General features: G+C 38.5%; 1 protein-coding gene across 7 annotated transcripts in view; it reads right to left on the reverse strand.

Annotated features, from left to right (window-relative positions):
• Positions 1-318: 318 nt before the first annotated feature.
• The window catches only part of kdm6ba (lysine (K)-specific demethylase 6B, a), a 487454-nt gene continuing 465412 nt past the window's right edge, over positions 319-22360 (reverse strand). For all 7 annotated transcript variants that reach the window (XM_051924045.1, XM_051924043.1, XM_051924046.1 and 4 more), the window contains 16 exons: positions 22123-22296; positions 21565-21717; positions 19976-20542; positions 16339-19487; positions 15567-15693; positions 14090-14195; positions 13663-13868; positions 13323-13393; positions 13082-13144; positions 12253-12401; positions 11697-11811; positions 10088-10275; positions 9578-9719; positions 8488-8614; positions 6218-6388; positions 319-1747 (listed from right to left, as the gene is read on the reverse strand). In XM_051924045.1, the coding sequence (XP_051780005.1) occupies positions 1724-1747; positions 6218-6388; positions 8488-8614; positions 9578-9719; positions 10088-10275; positions 11697-11811; positions 12253-12401; positions 13082-13144; positions 13323-13393; positions 13663-13868; positions 14090-14195; positions 15567-15693; positions 16339-19487; positions 19976-20542; positions 21565-21717; positions 22123-22296 (5532 nt within the window). In that variant the 3' untranslated portion in view covers positions 319-1723. The remainder of the gene's footprint in view (positions 1748-6217; positions 6389-8487; positions 8615-9577; positions 9720-10087; positions 10276-11696; positions 11812-12252; positions 12402-13081; positions 13145-13322; positions 13394-13662; positions 13869-14089; positions 14196-15566; positions 15694-16338; positions 19488-19975; positions 20543-21564; positions 21718-22122; positions 22297-22360) is intronic.

Raw genomic sequence — 22360 nt, forward strand, 5'->3', positions numbered from 1 at the left:
CCCAAGTCCCTGAAATGGCTCGAGAAGGCTGCAGGTGCGGTCCATTGAAGGTACGGTGCACTGCCTGCAAAGGCCTCAAACACACCAGAATGCTACGCCATCTGTCCATTTTGTAACTTGTTTAAGGATGGGACCTCTGCATATTTTGCATTTAGATGATGACTTTTAACAAGTTAAAAACTTGTAGCGGCTCGTCAGCGAGCACCTGCCCGATCGCCATGATGTGTGTCCGTAAAGTCGCCTGTTTCAGGGCCCTCAGACCGATATGACAAGGCTTACACACAAGACACTCCATTCTAATGTAAAGAAAGTCTGAACTTTATCAAAACTTTTTATTAATAATAATAATTATGTCACACAACTTCACAAGAGGATTTTTAAGACAGATCTGGCTCAGTTTGTGTATGAATTTGAAAACAGTGCATTAAAATCCGAACAAAGATGCATTTTTGTGTCAGAAAATGAGACAAAATTCTAATAGGAAAAATACTAAACAAAATAAGTAAAAACAATCTATGCCAAACCTATTAGTTATCATTTCAAACAGTTAATATTGATTTAGTTTAACTTTACAAATTGTCCTTATTTCTGCAAAAGCTCCTAAAATCATAATTCTTTTTTTTTTTTTTTGCATTACAAGAAAAGAAAAAACAAAGAATGAATTTCAACAGACTGGCTCTATGTGGTTTGTGGGACATAAGGAAATAAAAGTTATATATAATATATTTATATATGTATATACTGAGAAAAAAGCACCATAAGATCCACCCCCCCAACCCCCAAACCATTTTTTCCAAATATTACAGATTAATTGCAATAAAAAAAACAAAATGTGAATCTGAAAAACACTAAAAAAAATGGGGGAGAAACATCTAAATCCAATAAATAGAAGAGAAACAATATATAAATAAAGAAATTTACAATTCATAAAGAAAATACACAAATAAAAATCTGGAGGTAAAAGAATGATCACAAGATCAATCAAACATGTTAGGATGGGCATTACAGTCTCAAATTGTACTTAAAAACAAAACAAAAATCCAAATAAAATATGCATACACCACACTGTTACAACACAAACACAAGATTCTCTAGGACAAAATATTTCTTGCTATAACCCGTATTAGAAGCATTCCAAAACCACTGTGTTTGTGTCTCAATTACTTTTTCTCTTTAATGCTTTAAAAAAATGTCCTCTTTCTTCTGCTTATTTAAATAAGTCCAAGGCCAATGTGGTATCTTACCAGGCTGGTTCAGCTTTTTAAGAAAATCTTTATTTATTTATTTTTTTTAATTCAAGTTGCAACATTTTTTTTTTCCAAGTCACAACTTTGTTTTGTACCCAAAGGGGATAGAAAAAGAATGTAAAAAATTCAAAACAAACAAAACAAATAAAAGTCCCAAGTCATCGTCGTCATCATCGTAAGGTCCACCTGTGTGGCAGCTGGTGCACATCCCCTACCCCTCCATCACACATCTGTCTTGATTGTTTTGTTTCCTCTTTTCTTTTTTATCTTGCTGGTTGACTCGACATTAAGCGTTCTCTACAGAGTACGTGTCTCTTTTCAGCCACCAGTGAGCGGAGGCAAGGTGAGTGTTGATTGGCTGCTGCGGTATTGTAAACAAATGTAAGTAAACTGCTGATTGGCTAATGCGTAAGGTTGCAGGTTGCCCAGCTACTGGAGCCATGTTTTGGTTGTGGCTTTGGACCCTTAATGATGTCTCATCTTGAGCTTGGCTGTGGTGCCTATAGGAAATTAAGAAAAAAGTATAAAAATTAAAAATGCATTCTTTGCAGCTTTTTTGGTGTAAAACCCCTACAAATGAACAATCAAAGAAACTTTGACAGCTATTACGAGTGTAGGAAAAGTTTTGCTGAGAATGGGCCGTTCCCCCAGTGTCTGTCACTAATCTTTATACAGCTCTATGTAACATGGTGAAGACTTCAAGGTCTCCGACTCTATAGAGTGTGACAATTGTTTGTAAAAGAAATTCAGACATCCTGGACTCCGTGTGTTTATACTGTATATGCAGGGGACTGTAATGAGATTCATACAAGGTGAGCGACTGACCACTCAGGCTAGGAATGCAGCACAATAAAGACTGGCTGGCAGTTTAGCATATTGTAGGTTTTACACTGTTAAGATGACCCTACCTCAAGCATGCAACCATCAAGGATACCTTTTCCTCCAAACTAGTTTACCATTTCCACACAGTTACAAACGTTTCATTTTATTTTGAGTGTTCTGTCAGACTAACATATACAGGGGTTGCTCCTGCCTTGGGCTGATGCTTGCTGGGATAGAGTCCAGCTGTCCCACAACCCTGAGAAGGTTAAGTGGGTTTGAAGATGGATGTATACACAGTCTCTCTTAGAGTATAACTACTTGATGGACTTTTTTCAAATCCCTCAACTGGCTGAATGTCACCAGGGTACGTGCTTTTGAAAGACTGAGCCTTTTTAAGTAAAGAAACCTTATACTGTAAAAGTAGAATGTGTGGAACCTTTTACTGTAAACCTCACATATTCCACTTTATGCTCTTAAAAGTTTTTCTCACTTTCCTTGTCACCACCCCACCAGAACTTCAGCACCTCATGTATTTCTTTACTCATCTGTGACACCAGCAATCAGGCTCGTGTACTAATGTGGCAGTCTTCCATTCTGCACAGCATACTTTTGTGTAATTGTTTACTGTTGTGCAGCAATGGGGTGATGCACTGATGAGCCAAAACATTATGACCATCTGCCTAATATGCTGTTGCTCTTCTGTGTTCCGACTGGTGGAGACAGACCCTACAAGACCTCTGAAGCGGTCCTATGATATGCAACACCAGGGGCCTCATGTATAAACGGTGCGTACGCACAGAAATGTTGCGTACGAACCTTTCCACGCTCAAATCGCGATGTATAAAACCTAAACTTGGCGTAAAGCCACGCACATTTCCACGGTAACTCATTCCTTGGCGTACGCAATTTATCCGCCCGGTTTTGCAGACTGGCGGCACCCAGTGTCAAAGCAGTGCTACTGTTCCTGTGTGATCACCTTTCTTTCTTAAATCCACATTCCTGGCGCGGCTTTATAAATACACTGAAATTAACTGCATATTGTTTAGTAGTGTAATGCATCTGATTGTAATTAACCTGTAGCAACATAATGGTCCAGGGAATAGCCATAGTATTCCAAATACCATAACTGCTTTAACGTTGTAACTCTCACTGCATCTTCTTTTAGCTGCTCCCGTTAGGTGTTGCCACAGCAGATCATCTTTTTCCACATTACTCTCACTGCACCACTCGGAGTATTTATATCACTGTATCTGAGTGGGAAATCACAGCAGCAGCTGATTGGAAAGAGAATTATCGGTACACAGCATGAAGCAGATGCTGCCTGAGCCACAGCAAACGCTTTAGTCCCTGTACGGACTTCGCGGTTTAGAAAAAGTTTCATCCCAAGAACTCTAAAGGCACTAAATCAGTCCATCAAGTGCTCCTTGTACAACTGTTTACTTATAAGTACAATTACCCCACTGTAAACTTGCACTACAGTTATAATATTGCACAACCTGCGCCACTTTATAAAGCACGTATTTACATGTGATGACGGTATTCATTTCTAAGACGAAATGCAGCAAAACATGTTGATTATATTATACAGATAAAACTTTAACTTCATTTAAATAATCTGTATTGTTAATAATTAAACATGTGAGGACACGGTGCCGCAGCGCTAGCTAGTTCAGTAATTGTTCCTGCCTTGCTCTGTATTCTTGCTGGTGCTGACACGACACTGGAAAGATAGACGGATATAATAATTAAACATGTACTACTAAGATAATTCAATGTTCCTTAAAAGTTTTGAAGAATCGAAGTTCTAAGCTTACAGATGGCTTCACGTCTATTACATAGCTTATTGTGTGGCGATTGAGTTTTTGGAGAAAGAAAAGTAAGGACAGGAATTGGAGGTTAGTACGTTTGAAAGAGACAGTACTGCTGTGATAAATTATTTAATTGAAGGTTGCGCATGGCGCAGCAAGCCTCTTGCGTGAGATATGAACAATCACTGCGCCACCGTGTTCCCATGTTTAATAACATGCTTTCATTCCTATCATCATGAAAAAGATATCACGTATACATCTCAGTATTTTAATTATTCAGAGAGCTGTAATATCACGAATGTAATGGATTATGTGTCCTGTCGGAGAAAGAGAAAGCCCGTTTAAAAAGCAGGTAGTGATTCATACACATAGAGCACATACAAGATCAAATACAGAACAAAGCATTTAACGTGCTACTTTAGTTACAATGGGATTTGAGAAACTAGTAAATTAAACGATTTTAAGATGAAGTTTATGATGTTCTACTTTAATGGCAAAATAAACTACGTGATTAAAGTGGAAATTTCGAGATTAAAGTTGACATTTCGTGCTTTTTTCCCCACTGTGTGCCTTTTTTTGTCTGTACCCTAATAAGCTTTCATATGACACTCAGACGGTGGGCTACGACTCGCTTTTTCACGGCGACTTTGATATGTGATTTCTTTTTTATTTCGGGCACTGTGCGACTTTGTGAAGTTGAGCCTTCAAGTTTCTCCGACACTCTGTCACTTGATCAGCTTCCTTTTGCTGATTATACCACTGTTTAAACCAACAAATAGTACGTTTTTCCTTTGCCTCCACTTGGTATTCGCTGAAATTCTTATATTTTCTCCCGTGCTTATCCCATTGTCTTTTCACAGAAGGCTATTTATATTGATTTGCATATTCAAAGAGGCGTAATTCTGGGAGGAGTTGGGGCGGGACAGAAGGCGCGTGCACGTGCGTTACTTTTCACGCAAATCGGGATTTATGTAGTGGAAGAACATGAAAGTATGCGTGCGCACAGATTCCTGCATCTGGATTTTTCTGTGCGTACGCACAATCCCGTTTTTGTGCTTACGCCATGTTATAGTGTGAGTTCTACGCACGGCGTTATACATGAGGCCCCAGGACATTAGCAGCACATCCCCAGACTCCTGTACGTTGTGAGTTGGAGCAACCGTCAATCAGACTTGTTCCTAAACATTCCATAGATGATTGCCTTGAGTAAGGTCTGGAGACTTTGAAATTCCTAAACAATCTGGGTAGTGTTGCATGGTGCAGAATCCTCCAAAAGAGGCCACTTCCATTTGAGAATACAGATGTCATGAAGGAGTGTACTTGGTCTGCAACAATGTTTAAGTAGGACGTGCAGGATAAATTAAATGGTCATATGAATGTCCAGTTTCCCAGCAGAACACTGCCCGTAGCCGCACAATCCCTCTACAAGCTTATTTTCTTCCCACAGTGCATCCTAATGCCATCTCTTCTCCAGGTAAATAAGGTATATGTACTCAGCCATCCACATGGTGCAAGAAAAAACAGGATTCATCAGACCAGGGCTCCTTCCATTGATCCAAGGTCCAGTTTCAACACTTGGCAACCACTTTTGACTGTGGGCAGGGGTTAGGATGGTCTGTGGTTATGCAGTCCCATGTGCAGCAGAATTCAATGCACTGTGTGTCATGACACATTACTCCTGTAACCATTATTAAAATGATCTGCAAACTGTAACATAGAAGCCCTTCTTGGTTTGTCCCCGATGGGATAGCCTTCATTGACTTCTCATATTGACAAGTCTTGGCATCCCAACACCCTGCCAGTGTTTTGTTGTTTTTTTTCTCTCCTTGGACCACTGGTTGGTAGATACCATAGCTGACTACGAGCACCCCACAAGCCTTGCCATTGCATAAATGCTCTAAACTAATCATCTGGCCATAACAATTAGGCCCTTCTCAAAAGCACTCAGGCCTTTACACCAGCCAGTATCTGCTGCACTCATGAACTATGAACTACAATGCCTAATGTTGGCTTATAAGCTAATGTATCCTGGACCTTGACATGGACCGTTGTCATGAGACATCATTTATTTAATATGGGAGTGATCAGAATTTTTGGCTCATTAATTTTAGGCCATGTTAGCTTCACACAAAATAATTTACAAAAATAAGATGAACTGCACGGATGCTTTGTATATATTGAGGTTGGGTTAGAAGATATGGCTGCCACCATTAGTCAGAGTGGTTACACTGTTGAACTATACTGCCCATCCAGCACCTGCCTTACGTATGCACATCCACCCCTTTACCATAAAAATGTTTGAAAATATTTGGATTTTTTCAGTCCATTCCACACACTTACCAGAACAAAGTTATCATAAACTTGCATCAGCTCCTCAGTTTTGTACTGCTCAAGCACCACCACGTTTTGCAGACTTTGGCTGCGTTTGCGTGCACAGTCTTCACAGTGCACCACATATGTCTTACGGCTGCTGTTCTCACATGTCACAAAAAGGATATTGAAGACTTCCACCTGATGAAAGACCAGAACACTATCAGCCCATCTTCTTGTAGTTTCATTTTTGTTTTTCTAACTGTAAAAAACTAAGATACTAGATAAACTGCTTACTCAGGTATCAGCTGCAATGGATGGCAACATGGATATGCACGAACACTTTAGTGTTATTTGGGATGACATGGACAATAATTAACATTAGACAGTGGTTCTCATATTTGGTCCTGCCAATGAGATATGGCTGCAGGTTTGTGTTGCCGTGAGTTTTAAAATCAATTTACAATCAAGAAGTCACTTTGCTTTTAACTGATGTCATTTAATTTGCTGGTCTTTTTCTCTCTTATTCTGCATTCAGAAAAGTACAGCAATATGATTTTTACATTTATAAGACATTTAGAAATATTTGTATTTTTGCCTTAGCTTTAAATGCTTAATTCTGTTTCACAGTTATCCTATTAATCTGACCTTTTTCCATGTAGTTTGTATCATTAATTGTATTCTCATAATGAGAAAAGTAGACACTCAACCAAACAACACTGAATCGTGAAAAGCTGCAAAATTGTCATGTGCTCATAAATAATGCATTAAATAAGCAGAATGAAAATCACAAATATAACGAAAGTCCTTAAAAACTAAAACAACACAAAATTATCCCCCTGTAACATACATAAATGGTTGACACATTCTTATAAAAAAAATTACCAAACTTCTACTAATCTACCAAACTATCTACTTTCACCACAAAAGACAGCAACTACGAAAAACAGTTTGCTTAATTAGGTTAGGAGTCCAAATAGAAACAGAAGTTGTTTAGGGAAAAGAAAGAAAGTCTATTTTCACAATAACTGAAAATAAACCACAGCAAAGTAAGCAGGAAGAAACTGCTTATAGAAAGAGTTTAGTATGTCAGATAACAAGAATATGAATAACGGTCCTGGGAAAACGTGAGTACACCCCTTGAAATGAAAGATTTTATCTTCATTTTCCTACCTTTTCAAAAGTGATATACTTTAAATGGGGGGGTTGGGGGGTGGGGGGGAGGGTGTGTGTCAGTTTGAGGTGACAACAATGAAAGTTTCTTAAATGAAAAATAAACAGATGCCTTTTCTGTCTTTGTAAAAAGTCCACCCCTGGCACCAATAGCTGGTGTTGCTAGCTGATTTAGGCCTTTCCCATAATTGCCTTCCTGGGAGGTGTCCGGCGTTTCAAATCCCTCCACAATATTTCAATGAGATTCAGAAGTGGGCTTTGACATGGTTATTAAAGAATATTCAATTTTTTAAAGGATATTCTATTTCTTTCTTTTCAGCTATTCCTGTACATTTTTTTAAAGGATGTTCTGTTTCTTTCTTTTCAGCTATTCCTGTACTGGAAGTGAATACCACTTTCAGTTTAGCATCAGTCTCCTGGCAGATGGCCTCACATTATCCTCAATTGCCCTCTGGTACAATGATGTATAATTCACAGTGCACTCTATGATGGAGAACTACCCAGGCTCTGATGCAGCATAGCAGCTCCAAACCGTAATACATTCACCACTATACTTTACAGTTTGCATCAGGCTGTTCTGGTCAAATGCTGTTTTTGGTTTTTTCCAAATATGTCTTCTGCTACTGTGACCAAAGGAATCTCTCTGCCTCATCTGTCCAAAGCACATTGTTCCATGAAGTTCTAGTCTTTGTTTTAGTGTTCATAGGCAAACTTTGCTTTTGCCTTGATGTTCTTTCTTAACAGAAAATGCATCCTCCTGGCATTCCTCCCATGTAGATCTAATTTGTGCAGCTTCTTCCTAAAAGAAGACTCATGCATTTTGACAGCAACAGTGCCAAATACTACCTATAGGTCCCATGATAAAATTCTGTTTTTTTTTAATACATCCTTCAGCATCTTGTGTTCTACTCTGTACTTGCTGGAGTGCCTCGTCCTGGACAAGTTATTTGAAATCATATATTTGTAGACAATCTTCTGGATAGTGGAATGGCAGATTTCCTGTTGTTAGGAAATCTTTTTTAAATCCCTTACCTGACTCAAAAGCATCTACGCCTCAAAGAGCGCTTCCATAAATGAAAGTCGAACAAGGTCAACTATGGATTTTATTATTTACGCTTGTTACTCACATCACACTCATTGCAGTAGTAGGCTGGCTCGTCTTTGACACGGCTCTGGTAAGAGATCTTCTTTCCTTCTTGAATGAGCCTGTTTCGCAGAATCTGTGTGTTTTTTAAGGACTGTAGCAAACAGTGTCTAAAATATCAAGATAAAAAGAAAAAGGAATATAATGAGGATCAATGCAAAAAAAGCACTAATAAAGATTTGGATATACAGTATAACATGCAGAATCTAGGAAAAATATTGACTTTTTTTTCAGATTTTCTATTAGAAATATGTTAAATAAGGATTTTTTCTTGATAACAAAGCTCTTTATACACAACATCAAGCTACACAAAAATAAAAAGTCAATTTACACAAAATGAAAACCAGAAATAACCAATTTATAAAGTACTGATCCCCTTAATAACTGCCAAGTCTAAATTGGTTCAACAGGATTATATTACCACAAAATGGTGATGGACTATTATGTGACAGCATCACTCACTTTAAATGACTGTCAGAATATCACAAATCCCCATTTTCTCTATGCAGTGCCACTGCATGTTAGGCCTTAAGCAATGAAGACTGGATAGCCTTTTAAGCAAACCAGAGTTCTGAGTCAAAGTAGGGTACCAAACAATATGAATAGGCTTTAAACCGCTATCTTGGTCTTTTGAGTTCAGGTATTTAAAAGAATACAGACTTCTTTTCTTACCCTTGACTCAAGTCACCATAAACTAAAAGCAATTTAAGCCTTCTCTTGGTTAATCTCCGGTATCATTTGGAGACAGGGGCCTCTGGGAAGCTTGCTTTTACTAAACCAAAACATCAAGAGCTAGACTGGCCTTGAAATGGCCTAAGCGACTTGTTGTTTTGTTTGAACACACCACTGACCTCTGGTGGAATTCCTCTATTACAATGACCACCATGTTTACTTGTTCTAAGAGTAGACCAATGGCAGTAACACCCCATCAACAACCAACTTGATGTATAAGCACCAATTGCAATATTAAACTAACAAGTTAAAAGGCTACAGTTAAGCACAACATTTGCAAGATAGTATCACAAAAAAACTAAGAAACATGTCAGTATTAAAAGAGTCTTTGAAATGCTTACTTGACCATCCTGAAGGTGTCAAAATCAGAGATTTTGACAGAACGCCCAATATTCCAGGACACATGAATCATGGGCACGATGGACCTGACATTTTTCACATCATTCCATTCAAATCTCTCCAGTGCAAGCTGGTACTGATATGCTGGAAATAAAAAGCACTTAGCCTTAACACCCAGTTTGGAATGATCGCCTGTGAATTTTATGAACAAGAGGCACTAAGCAAGTAAAATAAACAACAAAATTATTTTAAAAAAATTAAACCGTAGTCAAACTTTAATCTTCATATTTAATGTCTAAATTGTACACATTGCTCTGCTTAATAATTGTGTTGGCAACCAAACAAGACTGTGGCATCCTGACAGAACAATTTTGCCAAGTACAGATATCAAAAAATGACTGTAATGGGTACCATTTAGAATACCAGTTGTTAATGCTGCTTGCAGAACACTCAAGTGACTCATGACACTGGGCAGTGAAGAGAAGCTCTTTTTCCTTCTTGGTACTACTCACCAATAAGTGGGCCCACATTCCAGGCAATGTTATTGCACCAGCCTACTGCTTGTACCCAATGTACTGTCCCTGCATTGATCCACACAAGATCTCCTGGTCGTTGGATAAAGCGGTAAACTGGAATATTGGCCTTGTAAAGGTCTTCTAAAACTGGCCACCAGGAGCCCGTTAAGTAATCCACACCATGCCTGTAAAGTAATAAGGAATGAAACTGTAAATGCAACCTGCTGCAATTATGATTAACATCATTGACTTTTCCCAGCATGCTTTGTATAGTTAACAGTCAATAACTAGAGGGAAAAATGTGTATTACTGTGTGTATATCCAAACTGAACAGTGCTAAGCTTATGGGAATTACAAAGAAAGAAACCAAAAAGATTTCAATTTACTTTATTTTATGAACTTATACATATTAACAACTTTCAAAACAAGTCATCTTCATCTAAATGAAATAGCTCTTTTCTTTTTTACTTATGTGGGGGGGGGGGGGGGGGGGGGTGCACTAATGGTATCCGATACCCTTTTGCTTCTGCTGCATCTTTTTATTTAACAGCTATCCATCCATCCATTTTCCAACCCGCTGAATCCGAACACAGGGTCACGGGGGTCTGCTGGAGCCAATCCCAGCCAACACAGGGCACAAGGCAGGAACCAATCCTGGGCAGGGTGCCAAACAATACTTAGGTTTTAAAACTGCTAGAAACTTAAACATGCATTATACATTCTGCCGTACATGCATTTTTTCTTTAAGTTCTACATTCTTTTCCAAGTAATGGAGATTACATGCTGTATCAGCACAGGCATTTTTAAATCCCTCCACTTACCAGTAGGGGCACAACATGCATGAAGGGAAAAAGTAGGTTTATGCTTCCATGTTGGAGAGAAACAAGACTGTACTTATGTTGATGCAGCATTGTTAGTTTACCTCTCTTGCTTCTCAAGATAAGCAATTAATATATAGTATGCAGGCATTTGGTATATGCCAATTAATAATAAAAAACAACTTTTGCGAGAGTCAGACATTATTATTTTGTCAGCCCTCCCAGTCATGAATTTGTCAGGCTCCTGACACATTTTTCAGCAGATGCTGTGTACTGCTCGGTTTCTACTGACTTTTGATTAGAATTTCTTTGTGCTGGCCTTTCATAAACATGTTCACAGATACAAGCAATTTCTGCTGTCTGTAGACTGTCAGCTGTACTTTTTTTTTTTAATGCACTTGATAGTGTCAAGAAAAATAACGTCTCCCTTGAAAAAATAAAGCTAACAACGGTTAATTTTCCCACACTTTGTTAATTTAATTTTCTTGAAACTATTCTAATCTCTGTTTTCATTGATTCAGTCCTGGTTATACTTTGGCACAGTATCAAAAACACCTCAACACACCAGCAAAAATAATGTAATGCTTCCAAAGAACCTCTTTTTGCTTTTGAGTATAAAAAGGTGGCACTTCAACAAGAAAACTAGAAAAAGAAGTAGGCATGAAATATGGACCATATCAAATTTCTGTTGAGCACATTTCAATTCTGAATTTTCTATTGTTTAAATACTAAAAAAAAAAAAAGAATACAATGTTACTGTTTAATCAAACATTAAGCAATTTACTTACTGCTCACAAAATTCACTAATTTTTTCCCAGTAGCTCTCATGCACGGCAAACCATTCACAGTCACCAGGCCCGATGTTGATATTGACAGAACAGAAGTTGTTGTTTTCTTGGTGACCTGAATTTTGGAATACAAAAAAACATACACACAAATTACTTAAAAGCACATCAGTTTTGTTTTAAACTTGCCAACATATCTACATTACTTTACAGCCTAGAGTTGATGTGCATTTTGAGGATGGGAAAGGTGTTATATAAATAAAATGTATAATTATATTTTCCGAAAGGGATGGTTCTCTGCCATACAGTAGATGTAGGGAGGTATTTTGGTTTAACATCAGCTTCAACTGGTTTATTTGCTAAACTGAAAATATTCTTCTTTCAGACTAACTTATCCCACTGAAAAATATACATTTCTGAATGAACCATACCATAGAGGAAATGTGGTCAAGAATCTGTGTGATCCTCACTTCTTTTTGTTAAACTACCACCAAATATATTAACAGGGAAAAGTCACAAGTTCCAACAGTTCCCGAACAATAGTCTATCTTCTGTTTACCTGGTGTGCGACTGCCTGGCACCTTCATATACAGCTGCACAGTGTTCATGCCCAAAATGGTATATCCTACATGACTTAACATATTGCCACTGGAGGAAACCCGCATAAAAGCGGGCAACTTGAGAAGCTCCTGGAGTTGTGGCTTCCATCTGCAATATAATAATGAAACATAAATGAAATTATGTAGTGCCATTCAAGGGAACCTAAAGGAAACGAAGACCTCTTTCTTAAATGTGGTGTTCTGTAAAAGCAATAATAATGGTGTATTTGGACAACAGGTATCATCTTCAGATTTGGCATCTTGTCCTATCCAGATAGATCATAGATTGCCATGTGTCTGGGTTTCAGGGACAGTGACCACAAACTTTAAAAGATGTCAGACAGGACGCTTACTATTGGATCTTTCTGTGTGTACAGTTTTTTGGTTGATGTTCCAGATACCTGGCACTACATCAGATAAAACAAACTGCCAATTCCTTAGTCTCCTGAACCATGTGAATGAGTTGAGTTTTAAAGACTCTTAACTACAGAGGAAAGGAGGCACAACAAAAAGGAAAAGAAAGGAGGAACAACAAACTATGATGGCACAAATAGGAAATTTATACAAGCAAAATATGTTCATATTAAATTTTCCTAGTATAAAAATGTAGTTTCAATTACATTGATACTACTATTTCCATATTATTAACAGAAATAAGTACCATCATGTTTTTTATTGCTTGTATTACATACAACAGACCAATGCTAAGAGTCAATATAATTTATAAATGTCAGTAACAGAAAGACTGCATGCAATAATTAGATGACTACACAGAGAGAGAACCCTTACCGCTTGGGATCAGAGAGATCAATGTTTGTCCCAAACTTTATTATCTTCCCTTTCTGATCCGAACTAAAACAGAAGAAGAAAAATACATATAACTATTACCGTTTATGCAGCAACAAGTTTTAATGTCACTTCATCTATCTGCCTATTTTCCAGTGTAATTTTTTGCACTTGTAGTTGAACAAACTACTGGAAAAAAATCTGATGCAATCAAATCATAAACTATTGCTTCAGGAGCTCCTACCTGTTGCTAGAAGGCACTGGTGTGCTGACTTGTTCCTCCTCATCCTCATCTTCATCACTGCCTTTCTCCTCCTAGAAATAAACAAATTAATACAACTTTTCTTATCAATCCACTGATGTCCAAAGATCTGTTTTATAGAATATTACTTCTGTATCAGACACATATCACTAACCTAGATTAAATGGTACTGTTGCAAGTATAAAATAATCTGAAACTCAAGAATTTAGCACACTTTCTTAAAATATCTTAATGTACAAATATGCATAAACTCCAGTACAGATAAGCCATGCATTTAATTTAAAGAATCCATAGCTGGGTTAAAGTGCAACATAGCATTCACCTGTAAGCTTTCCTGGAAAGATGATGCCTGATACTGAGCATACTTTGCAATAGTGGTGTAAGAACGGCTGCTCTCACATGGCCAAGTCTGTTTGTTGCCTGCGAAATCCCAGTTTTCATCTGAAGGCTGCTGAACCTGTGTGCGCACCTCCACAGAATGATCTCCATTTGCTTCTACTAAAGACTTAGTTGAAAACAGGCCCAGATCTACGGAATAAACAACAAAGGTAATACAAAATGTATTAGTAAGCAAAGGAAAGAGAGCAAGGAGTATCATGTCAAGACATGTGCTACTTCAAATCATGGGTTTTCAGAATAACATGGATAAAGTGAGAGAGACTTGGCGTAAAACAGCTGAATGAGATCACGCCTGGCGCAAAGAGTGCACATGTACAACTACAAGCCATTATGTCTAAATGGATACTCACTAAGGCGTAGTGACCCAGCCAGGCCTCTGATGACAGTAATGGGATTTTTTGAGTCTGTGCAAAACTGGTGAAGCACTGGGGAGAAAGCATCACGCTTACTTTCCAACTGCAACCACAAAACAAAAAAAAAAAAAAAAAAGGTTCATAAAAGCCCAGAAAAATAAACCAGCTTTGCAGAATAATCATTAAAATAATCATGGACAAATGAGACAGTGATAAGGTGTGTCCAGACCAGCTCGGGTTCTTCCTTTTTGTCCTCTGTACACATGTCCATTAATATTCAGTACAAAAATTTCCATTCATGGTTGTACTGGCATATTCACACAATTCAACAAACTCGTAATCAAAGTAAATTTGAGTTGACTACCGTCAGTCAAACCTGCTGACTAGAGTTTTTGTTTTCCTCTTTTAATTTGTCAATATTTATGTTGATGGACAGGACAGTTAATTCCAAACCAATTACATCAATTGGAACCTTTTTTTTCTTCATCCGTGCTTAAATAAATCTGTGTCTTTAGGTGTTATTAATCAGTATATTGTTAAGTCTGTAATTACATTTACAGTTCTTTGAGTGCAACATAAAAGTAAACTGAATCAAACATAAATGGACAGCTGACAGACAGGCAACACTTGGAAGAAATCTGAACATAAATGGACAGCTGACAGACAGGCAACACTTGGAAGAAATACACTGTCAAGATTGATAGCTACCACTACATGCTGCCACCTTGTTCTGCTGCACCTGCAAACAGTCAAGTAGGACTGCAGGCACATGTCAAAGTGAAACAAATGGTCAGGGCTGACCATGTTGCTGAGGTAACTTGACTGGTCGGGCAATCACATGCAGATGCATGCAGTTCATTGAGCCCCAAAGAGGACCGCATTGCCAGTAATGGATGTGGGAGAAGAATTGCTCCTGCTCTTTGGGATGTTCAGCAAGTGCTAACAGTGGGCTCCTGCGTGAGGTCAAGGAACAGCAGTGGGTGAGAGGAGCAAGGCTTGACACCCTGCCAAATGATTAGAATTGGAGGCAGGGACCAGAGCCAGAACAAAATGGTTGACTGCACCTATCGGTGGACGTCTTCTCTTGTTGCAGAGCCCCTTGTCGGGGTAAGCAGAGGAGATACCACTTTTAGCAAGGAAGCACCAGTGGCTGGGAAATGCTTTAAAGGAACATATTCTGCCAGCAATTTTATCCTCTTTTTTATTTGGATTATTTATTAGACATGTTAACATCCACCAGCATGCCTCTTTTTGTTTATTATGGATGGCATACATAGTGTTTTGCACAATTAAAAGTTGCACCACTCTTGTTATTTCCTTTTACTCTATAATTTTAAAAATCTTTAAAAAATTAAATAGGGCTTAAAGTACCGGTACTAAAATTCAAAATTATACTCAATAAAATTAACATAATAAAACATTAAAACAAAGACAATTCTTGAATTTACAGTAGTGAAACTGCAGTAATACATACATAAATACTTGGGGTAGGTGGGTTCAGTTTCTCTTTTGGAAGATTTTCTCCATTTCCCATATTTGGCTTCACAGAAAATTCTGGTTGAAGGTGGGACTCCCAAAACTTCCCTTTAATTTTTGCATTCCTGACAAAGATATTTTAATAGTTTTCTCAGTCAAATGCATTTTATTGAAGAGCAGAAATTCAGCTTTTGTAACAAAGATTTTAATCAAGCTTGTACTGACTAAAAACATATCAGGGTGTTGTATGTGGTTTCAAGAGAAGTAACTTTTGGTTCCATAAACTGTTAATGTGTTAGTACATAATAAAAGGATTAAAAAAATCCTGTTAGCTCCATTAGAAAAAAACAATCTTTACTAATTGCCCATTCCTTGCCACTTAAATGTGATGGTAGTTATACAAACCACATCCTGTTATCTTATGCATATTTACCTTAAAAAAAAAAAAAACTACATTATATGGCACTAAAAAATCAGAACATAATAGTAAGTACCAGTTAAATGCAATCAAAACATTCTAATATACTTATTTTAAACTGAACACTAAGTGGGTGCGTTAATATTAAGAGTGTAATGCTATTATAAATAATGAACTATCCACTGAACTAAGTTGAGAAAAAAAAACTGGCATTTTAAAAACTGGAAAGTAAGGAGGCTTGTGGGAAGCCAGCTAGTGTAAGAGGATTTTCATATAGGTTTTCAGAGGACATCAGATCTGTAGACATTGATGAATCTGACGAACTAATTCAAAGGGCTCTGATCACACTTACTTGCAGGCCCGGATCACTTCACTAGCGGTGTTTTTAATGGTGATTTCTGAAAGGGGAATTCGCTTCTCCTCCACCTCCGAAGCAATAAAAGTCTCACGATCCCCACTCTCCACTTTAATCAGACGAATTTTCAGCTCTTTAGGGGGACCATCAGAAAGTGCCTTCAGCTTCAAAAGGTCTGCGGGTCCTAAAGAGCTTCCAGTTTTATGGTTTCCACCAGAAGATACTGTTGCTGATGCCTCTTCCTTCTTAACATTTCCAGAGTTAGGTGACCTCTTTGATTCACCCTTTGTGGATACTGCGCTAGTTCCTTCTGCTTTGCTTTTCTCTCTGCCTTGAACCTCTTTGCTCTGCATGTCCAAGTTTCCTAGCACCTGTCTGCTCTTATCCTTATGAGTTTTGCTTTCTTTATCCTTGTGCTTCTGTGAGCTACTTCTGCTGCTGAGCCCATTTCCAGAGGAGGATGTGGAGGCAGACAAAGAATCCCTTTTCCGGTGCTTTTTGTGCTCTTTGTGGTCTTTCCTACTTCTTCGTCTATGTCTATCTTCAGTCTTCTGCCCTTTTCCTGATTTTTCCTTCTCCATCTCTTTTTCTCTTCCCTTTTCATTTTTTCTGTCTTTGTCTGCCTTTACACAGCAGCTTCCTTCTGGAATTTCATATCGCGTCAAAAGAACTTCACAACTACGTCCCTGCTCTGCAAGTGATGTCTTTGACACTGATGTCTGCTTCCTTTCCTCCTTCACCTTAGTCACCTTTTTGCTCATTATTATGCCATCCTTTCCAATTTCTGGCAGGACCTTAGTTTTGTCTTGCCCCTCACAAAAGTCCTGCTTAATATCTGCATCATTATCGAGAGTTCCCATTTCCTCTTTCTTTATTTCGGTTTTATTCAAGTCTCTTGAGCTACTCTGGGTAATCTCTTTTTTGGGCACCACTGAATGAGTTTTAGTGCACCACATTTCTTCATAATCTGAGGTAGTTAGCTGAGAAGAAAATGCTAGTGACTCACTGCATACAGGACTCTTTCTGGGGATATCTCCACCGATGGAAGGCTTGTACTTCAAAGAAGATCCACTGCTTCCACGACTTCCAGCTGGCTGTCTACCAAAAGGGCCACCTCTGTAGGAATATTTTTGACTTTCAAGGACTGAAGCAAGAGATTTAAACATGTTACCTACTCCAGTCTGCTGGAGTGGGGCATATGGGGGAGGAGAGTCTCGTGTCTCATTCTTCGCAGTTTCATGGTGTTCCTTCATGGAGGGCAACTTCTCCTTGTCATTTTTAATGCTAGACTTTTCAGGAGTTAATTTCTTCTGTAATTTGTCTTCAGATTTTTTGATATCAATATTCTCAGAAACATCACAAACTCTAGAGTCCTGGTATTTGCTACTGGAAACATGATGATCCTTAACTGGGGATTCTGATATATCCAGTTGCCTGTGTTTTCTTGTATAACTGGGACTCAATTTCACTGGGCTTCTAGTATCCTCTTCAGAAAAAGAGGAAGACCGGCTGTAAGATGATGACAGAGAAGCCACAGACCCCTGCCTACTGAGAACAGGTGGAGTCTTGTTGACTGCATTAATGTTAAGGTTGGAGCCTTGCAGAGTAGCTTTTGGTCTTTCCAGTAGGGGAGGAGGTTGACCCCTTTCTGTTGTGGCTTGTATGCTGCTCTGAACCGGGGAGACACAGCTATACTGATCCTTAACATGACTGGTGTTCTTATATAATTCTTCTTTTTTAATTGACTCATCCAACATTTTCATGATATTGGCCAAACCATCAGGCAAAATGGTGGACAATTCCGATGGCTCCTCAAACTGATCAGCCTGACCACCAGGGCTGGCAGAAAAATCTTCAAACAACTTCTTACCATTTTCTATTTTTACAGGTTCTGTCTCTTTTTTTATTACTACTCCTTTTAAGCAATCCTGCTGTCTGTCCATTGTAAAACATGGAGATGTTTTCCCCTGGGATGGTGTCCGGTTGCCTCTTACAGCTCCTAGCATTGCTAGATCTTTGGGTAAAACTGCTGCTGTTTGTTGCATTAATAGACCATCCATTTCGGAGGGCCTGTAAGATGTAGTTCCTGAGGTATTTGGTGACTGTGATACCTGAGGTCCTTGCATCTCCCTGCTGTTGTTTTTGCTTTCACTCCTGCTCCTCTGCTTCTCCTGCTCAGCACCAAGGTCGAGCCCAGGAGTTTTTGGTCGCTCGTCTTCAGCTGGAGAGGCGGGGAGGTGAATAGCATTACTATTTCCAGTTGTCCAGTAAGGAGAAGATGCTGACATTCTTGCTGTATCTTTCTCAATACATCGTTGCTGGAACTTTTTATTTGAAACAGGCTGAGCAGGAGACACCTTGTCATGATTACAAGTCAAAATAGGCATTGTATCATTTACATTTTGCTCCTCCTTCTCCTCCTCCAATAACTCTATTTCACTTTGTGTCCGCCCTTCAAGTTCTGCATCCAACTTGTCCAATACCTCCTCAATGCTTTGAGTTTTCCTAGGAAAAGATTTAAGGTAAGGGCTTTCATGAGCCTGAGAAGATAATGGTTGATCAGACAATGGCTGGACTGTTTCAAATGCCGTAGGTGGGGGAACAGTAGGTTTAGCAGTATTCACATTTTGCAGTCCACCAATTTCCTTTTCGTTACTCATACTTTTCACATTTGACTGTTGAAAACTGGTCCTAATGTTATGGCTAATTACAGTGGTTGAAGGAGCAGCAGTTACAGAAATGTTGCTGTGATCATAGAAGGACTCCTGCTTAACTAATGACCCATGTACATCTTTGCCATACATTGACCCAATTCCATCAGTTACTCCAGGATTCACAAAGGCTGATGAAAGAGATAAATCTTTCCTGGAGTCTCCCTTCCAGTTTGCTGTAGTCCTAATAAGGTTTCCCACTGTGGTGCTACCAGTGGAGGGTGCTGTAACCTGAACTGTTTTACAGGTGCTGCTGCTGTTGTACATACTGGCATGATTAATGTCAGTGGCAGTGGTGACAATGGCAGCTGTTCCTGACAAAGAAGGGGGGCTGGATGGTTTATGCTCATGCACCACCAAAGCTGTATCCCCTTCTGAAGGTCGGTTATGACCCTGAGTTTCAAGCCCTTGGCTACGGGAGTACAGTCCTGCTGTCTAAAAAAAGAGAAAAAAAAAATTGGTCATCAAGGCCGTTAATACATGTTTCATTTTTCAGTTTCAGTTATGTATTTTATACAAAATTGGTTCACATAATTATTTAACAGTCTGTCTTTCCTCAGGTGTGAAAATCCAATCATCCATCCATCCACCCATGTTCATAATGACTTACCTAGTTTGAGGGACTCAACAGCTTACCCTAATAGTGAAGAATCAACAATATGAACTAGTCCTAAATCAGACCTCAATTCATTGCAAGATACAAACACATTCATACTAAGCAGGTTAGAAAGATCAGTCCATTAGGCAGTTTGTCTTTGGACACTGGGAAGAATCACTGAACAGGTCAAATACACTTGATATAGATGGCACTCCAAACAAAATGGGACCCAGGTACTCAAGATGGAAATGCTAAGCACTTTAACATTATAAAATATTAGGGAATAAAAGACATAATGGTAATAATGAAATCCTATCATACTCACTAGATGAGGGCCATTGCCACCAGCTGATGAGTGCTGTTCTTTTCTCCAAACCTCACTGGATGAGGCTGAAGATGACACAGTGGCCAGGCTGTGAGGTGTTCCAGCAACTGTGCTATTGTTGGGTTGGTGATGAGTGTTATAAGGCACACAGGTAATATCTGCTGGTGAGACTCTTTGCTGCTCAAGTCTAGCCTGCTGGCTATCACTACCTATGACACGAGGCTCTCTGAAGTCACTTCTTGGATTGCCCCTGAGCTCATTCCGGGCTGCACTTTCAACTGTCAGCCGGCTCTGATTGTAACTGTTGCGGTTTCCTTCTCCTGATGCTGGACATTGTAATTGATGCTGGCTGTTTAAAGTACTTGATAATATACTGGGGCTGTTACTGCTTGCACCATCATGAATCTGGTTCATCAAGGAGCTGGTGGTAGTCTGTAGCTGTGATTTGGAGTTACTTCTGTTGATGAACTGAGGTGGAGATGTTAAGGCAGGAGGGCTAAGCGATGAGGAAGTGTTGCTTGAATTTGTTCGACACGGATACCCTCCTAAAATATTCTTCTGCTGATCCTAGCATAGAAGAGAAAAACAGATTCTTTTAAAAACTGACAGACTGCTACAGATTCAAAAAAAGAACTTAAGCAAAAAAATAAAATAAAAAATGAACATTTAGCATTAAACCTTGTACAAAGAGGATTTTTATTTAATATGTCAACCTTTAATAATAAAAGGACCTGTCAAGCCACACACAAAATGCCTTGTACACTTGTGTCAACTTTATTTATTGATTCTATGATAAATAAAACCAAAGCATGTGTATACAATTTTCCATATACACACTAGCCTCGGCTTATAAGCAAGTTCTGTTCCTGCAGACTTTGTAACCAGGTTTTGTATGTAAGTCGGAAATTGCACTGAAAATGCCTGTTATGGGAAAAATCTGCAAACTCCATAGTGCTTTACTATTTATTAAAAAAATCAAAATTAGTAAAATAACCATGAAGAACTATTACTGTACTTTAAATTGCAAAACACAAATAAGCTAAACAGTATGTACAGTATGTTGATCTCATACTTAAACATAGTACAGTTTTTGATAAAGGCACAGTACCTCATAGAATTGGAAAAGGAAAAAATGATGGAATGAAAACCCACCACTAACTGATAACTGATACCTCATTAGAGATGTGCTGTCTTTGCTGAAGGACTGCTCAGTGTGGCCAGGACACATACTGTATATAACAAGCAGCATTATCTACCATTCAGCTAAACAGCCAACTGCTTTCTTAGGACAGAACTTATCACTCAGCTGGGAGTTGCATTCTGTGGTATGTGCATATGAAAACACAAAGTAAAGGAAACCATACAGTATCATTCCTCACCATTAGCATCAGATGCTACATTAACATCTGCATCACACTATTTCACTTTGCTAATTACGGTAAGTGAAATTCAGCTGAAAATAAAAACTGTGGTTTTATTTGCTCATTTTTATCTGGAGAATAAAAGTGAGTCAACAGTGTCATATCCCAACACAGACCTATACTTATTAAATTATTGTACTACTAAATACAATAATATCTGAATCTCACCTGGAAATCAGCCTGTGTGCTTTTCCTTTCAGGGTGATGCCAGGAATGGCCACTCTTATGCAGAGGGTTCCATAGGTTGGGCTTGGACTGCTGGTAATGGCCTTGATGGTGAGGGTTTGTGATAGGTGTTCGCTGTAACCCTCCATGGTGCACCTAGGTCGTTGTTAGTCCAACAACGAGATAAAAATAACTGAGCATCACATGGTTCCATTTAATGTTATACAAGCACGTATATAGAAATGACTGGAAACCAAGCAAGAAGGAAAAATGAATTGGGTATCTGTTAAAGTAGTATCTTAAAAACAATTTATTTGCATGGTTTACCCTAAATAAAATGAAGAATATGTGAAAATATATCATGAACCAAAATGTTAAATGTGCTGATCTACAGGTATACGGTATAAATAACAAGCAAATTACGAAAAATTGAAAACTCATTAAATTGAAAGAAAGACAAAAGATTATGTGAATTTATAAGTAACATAATTATAATATTATAATAATAATAATATATCTGTACCTAGAGCAAAAAAACAACTTTCAGAACCTCAATCTTACCTGATCGGGACTAGTGCTTCTCTTTCTCTTCACTTGACTTGGAATCTCATCATTTGGTGCAGCACTGGAAATCATGTGATGAATACCTGGCGTGTGATGGATCACCGAATGGTCCATATGAGTAGCAGGACGTTTTAGTTGACAATTGTTTTTCCCTGGAAAAGCTCTGGGTTGCTATAGAAGTAATAATCAAAATTCATGTTAAACAAGTGAAATATTCTTGGATTTTTCTACTTTT

The sequence above is a fragment of the Erpetoichthys calabaricus genome, chromosome 3, assembly GCF_900747795.2.
Source record: "Erpetoichthys calabaricus chromosome 3, fErpCal1.3, whole genome shotgun sequence".
NCBI lineage: Eukaryota > Metazoa > Chordata > Cladistia > Polypteriformes > Polypteridae > Erpetoichthys > Erpetoichthys calabaricus.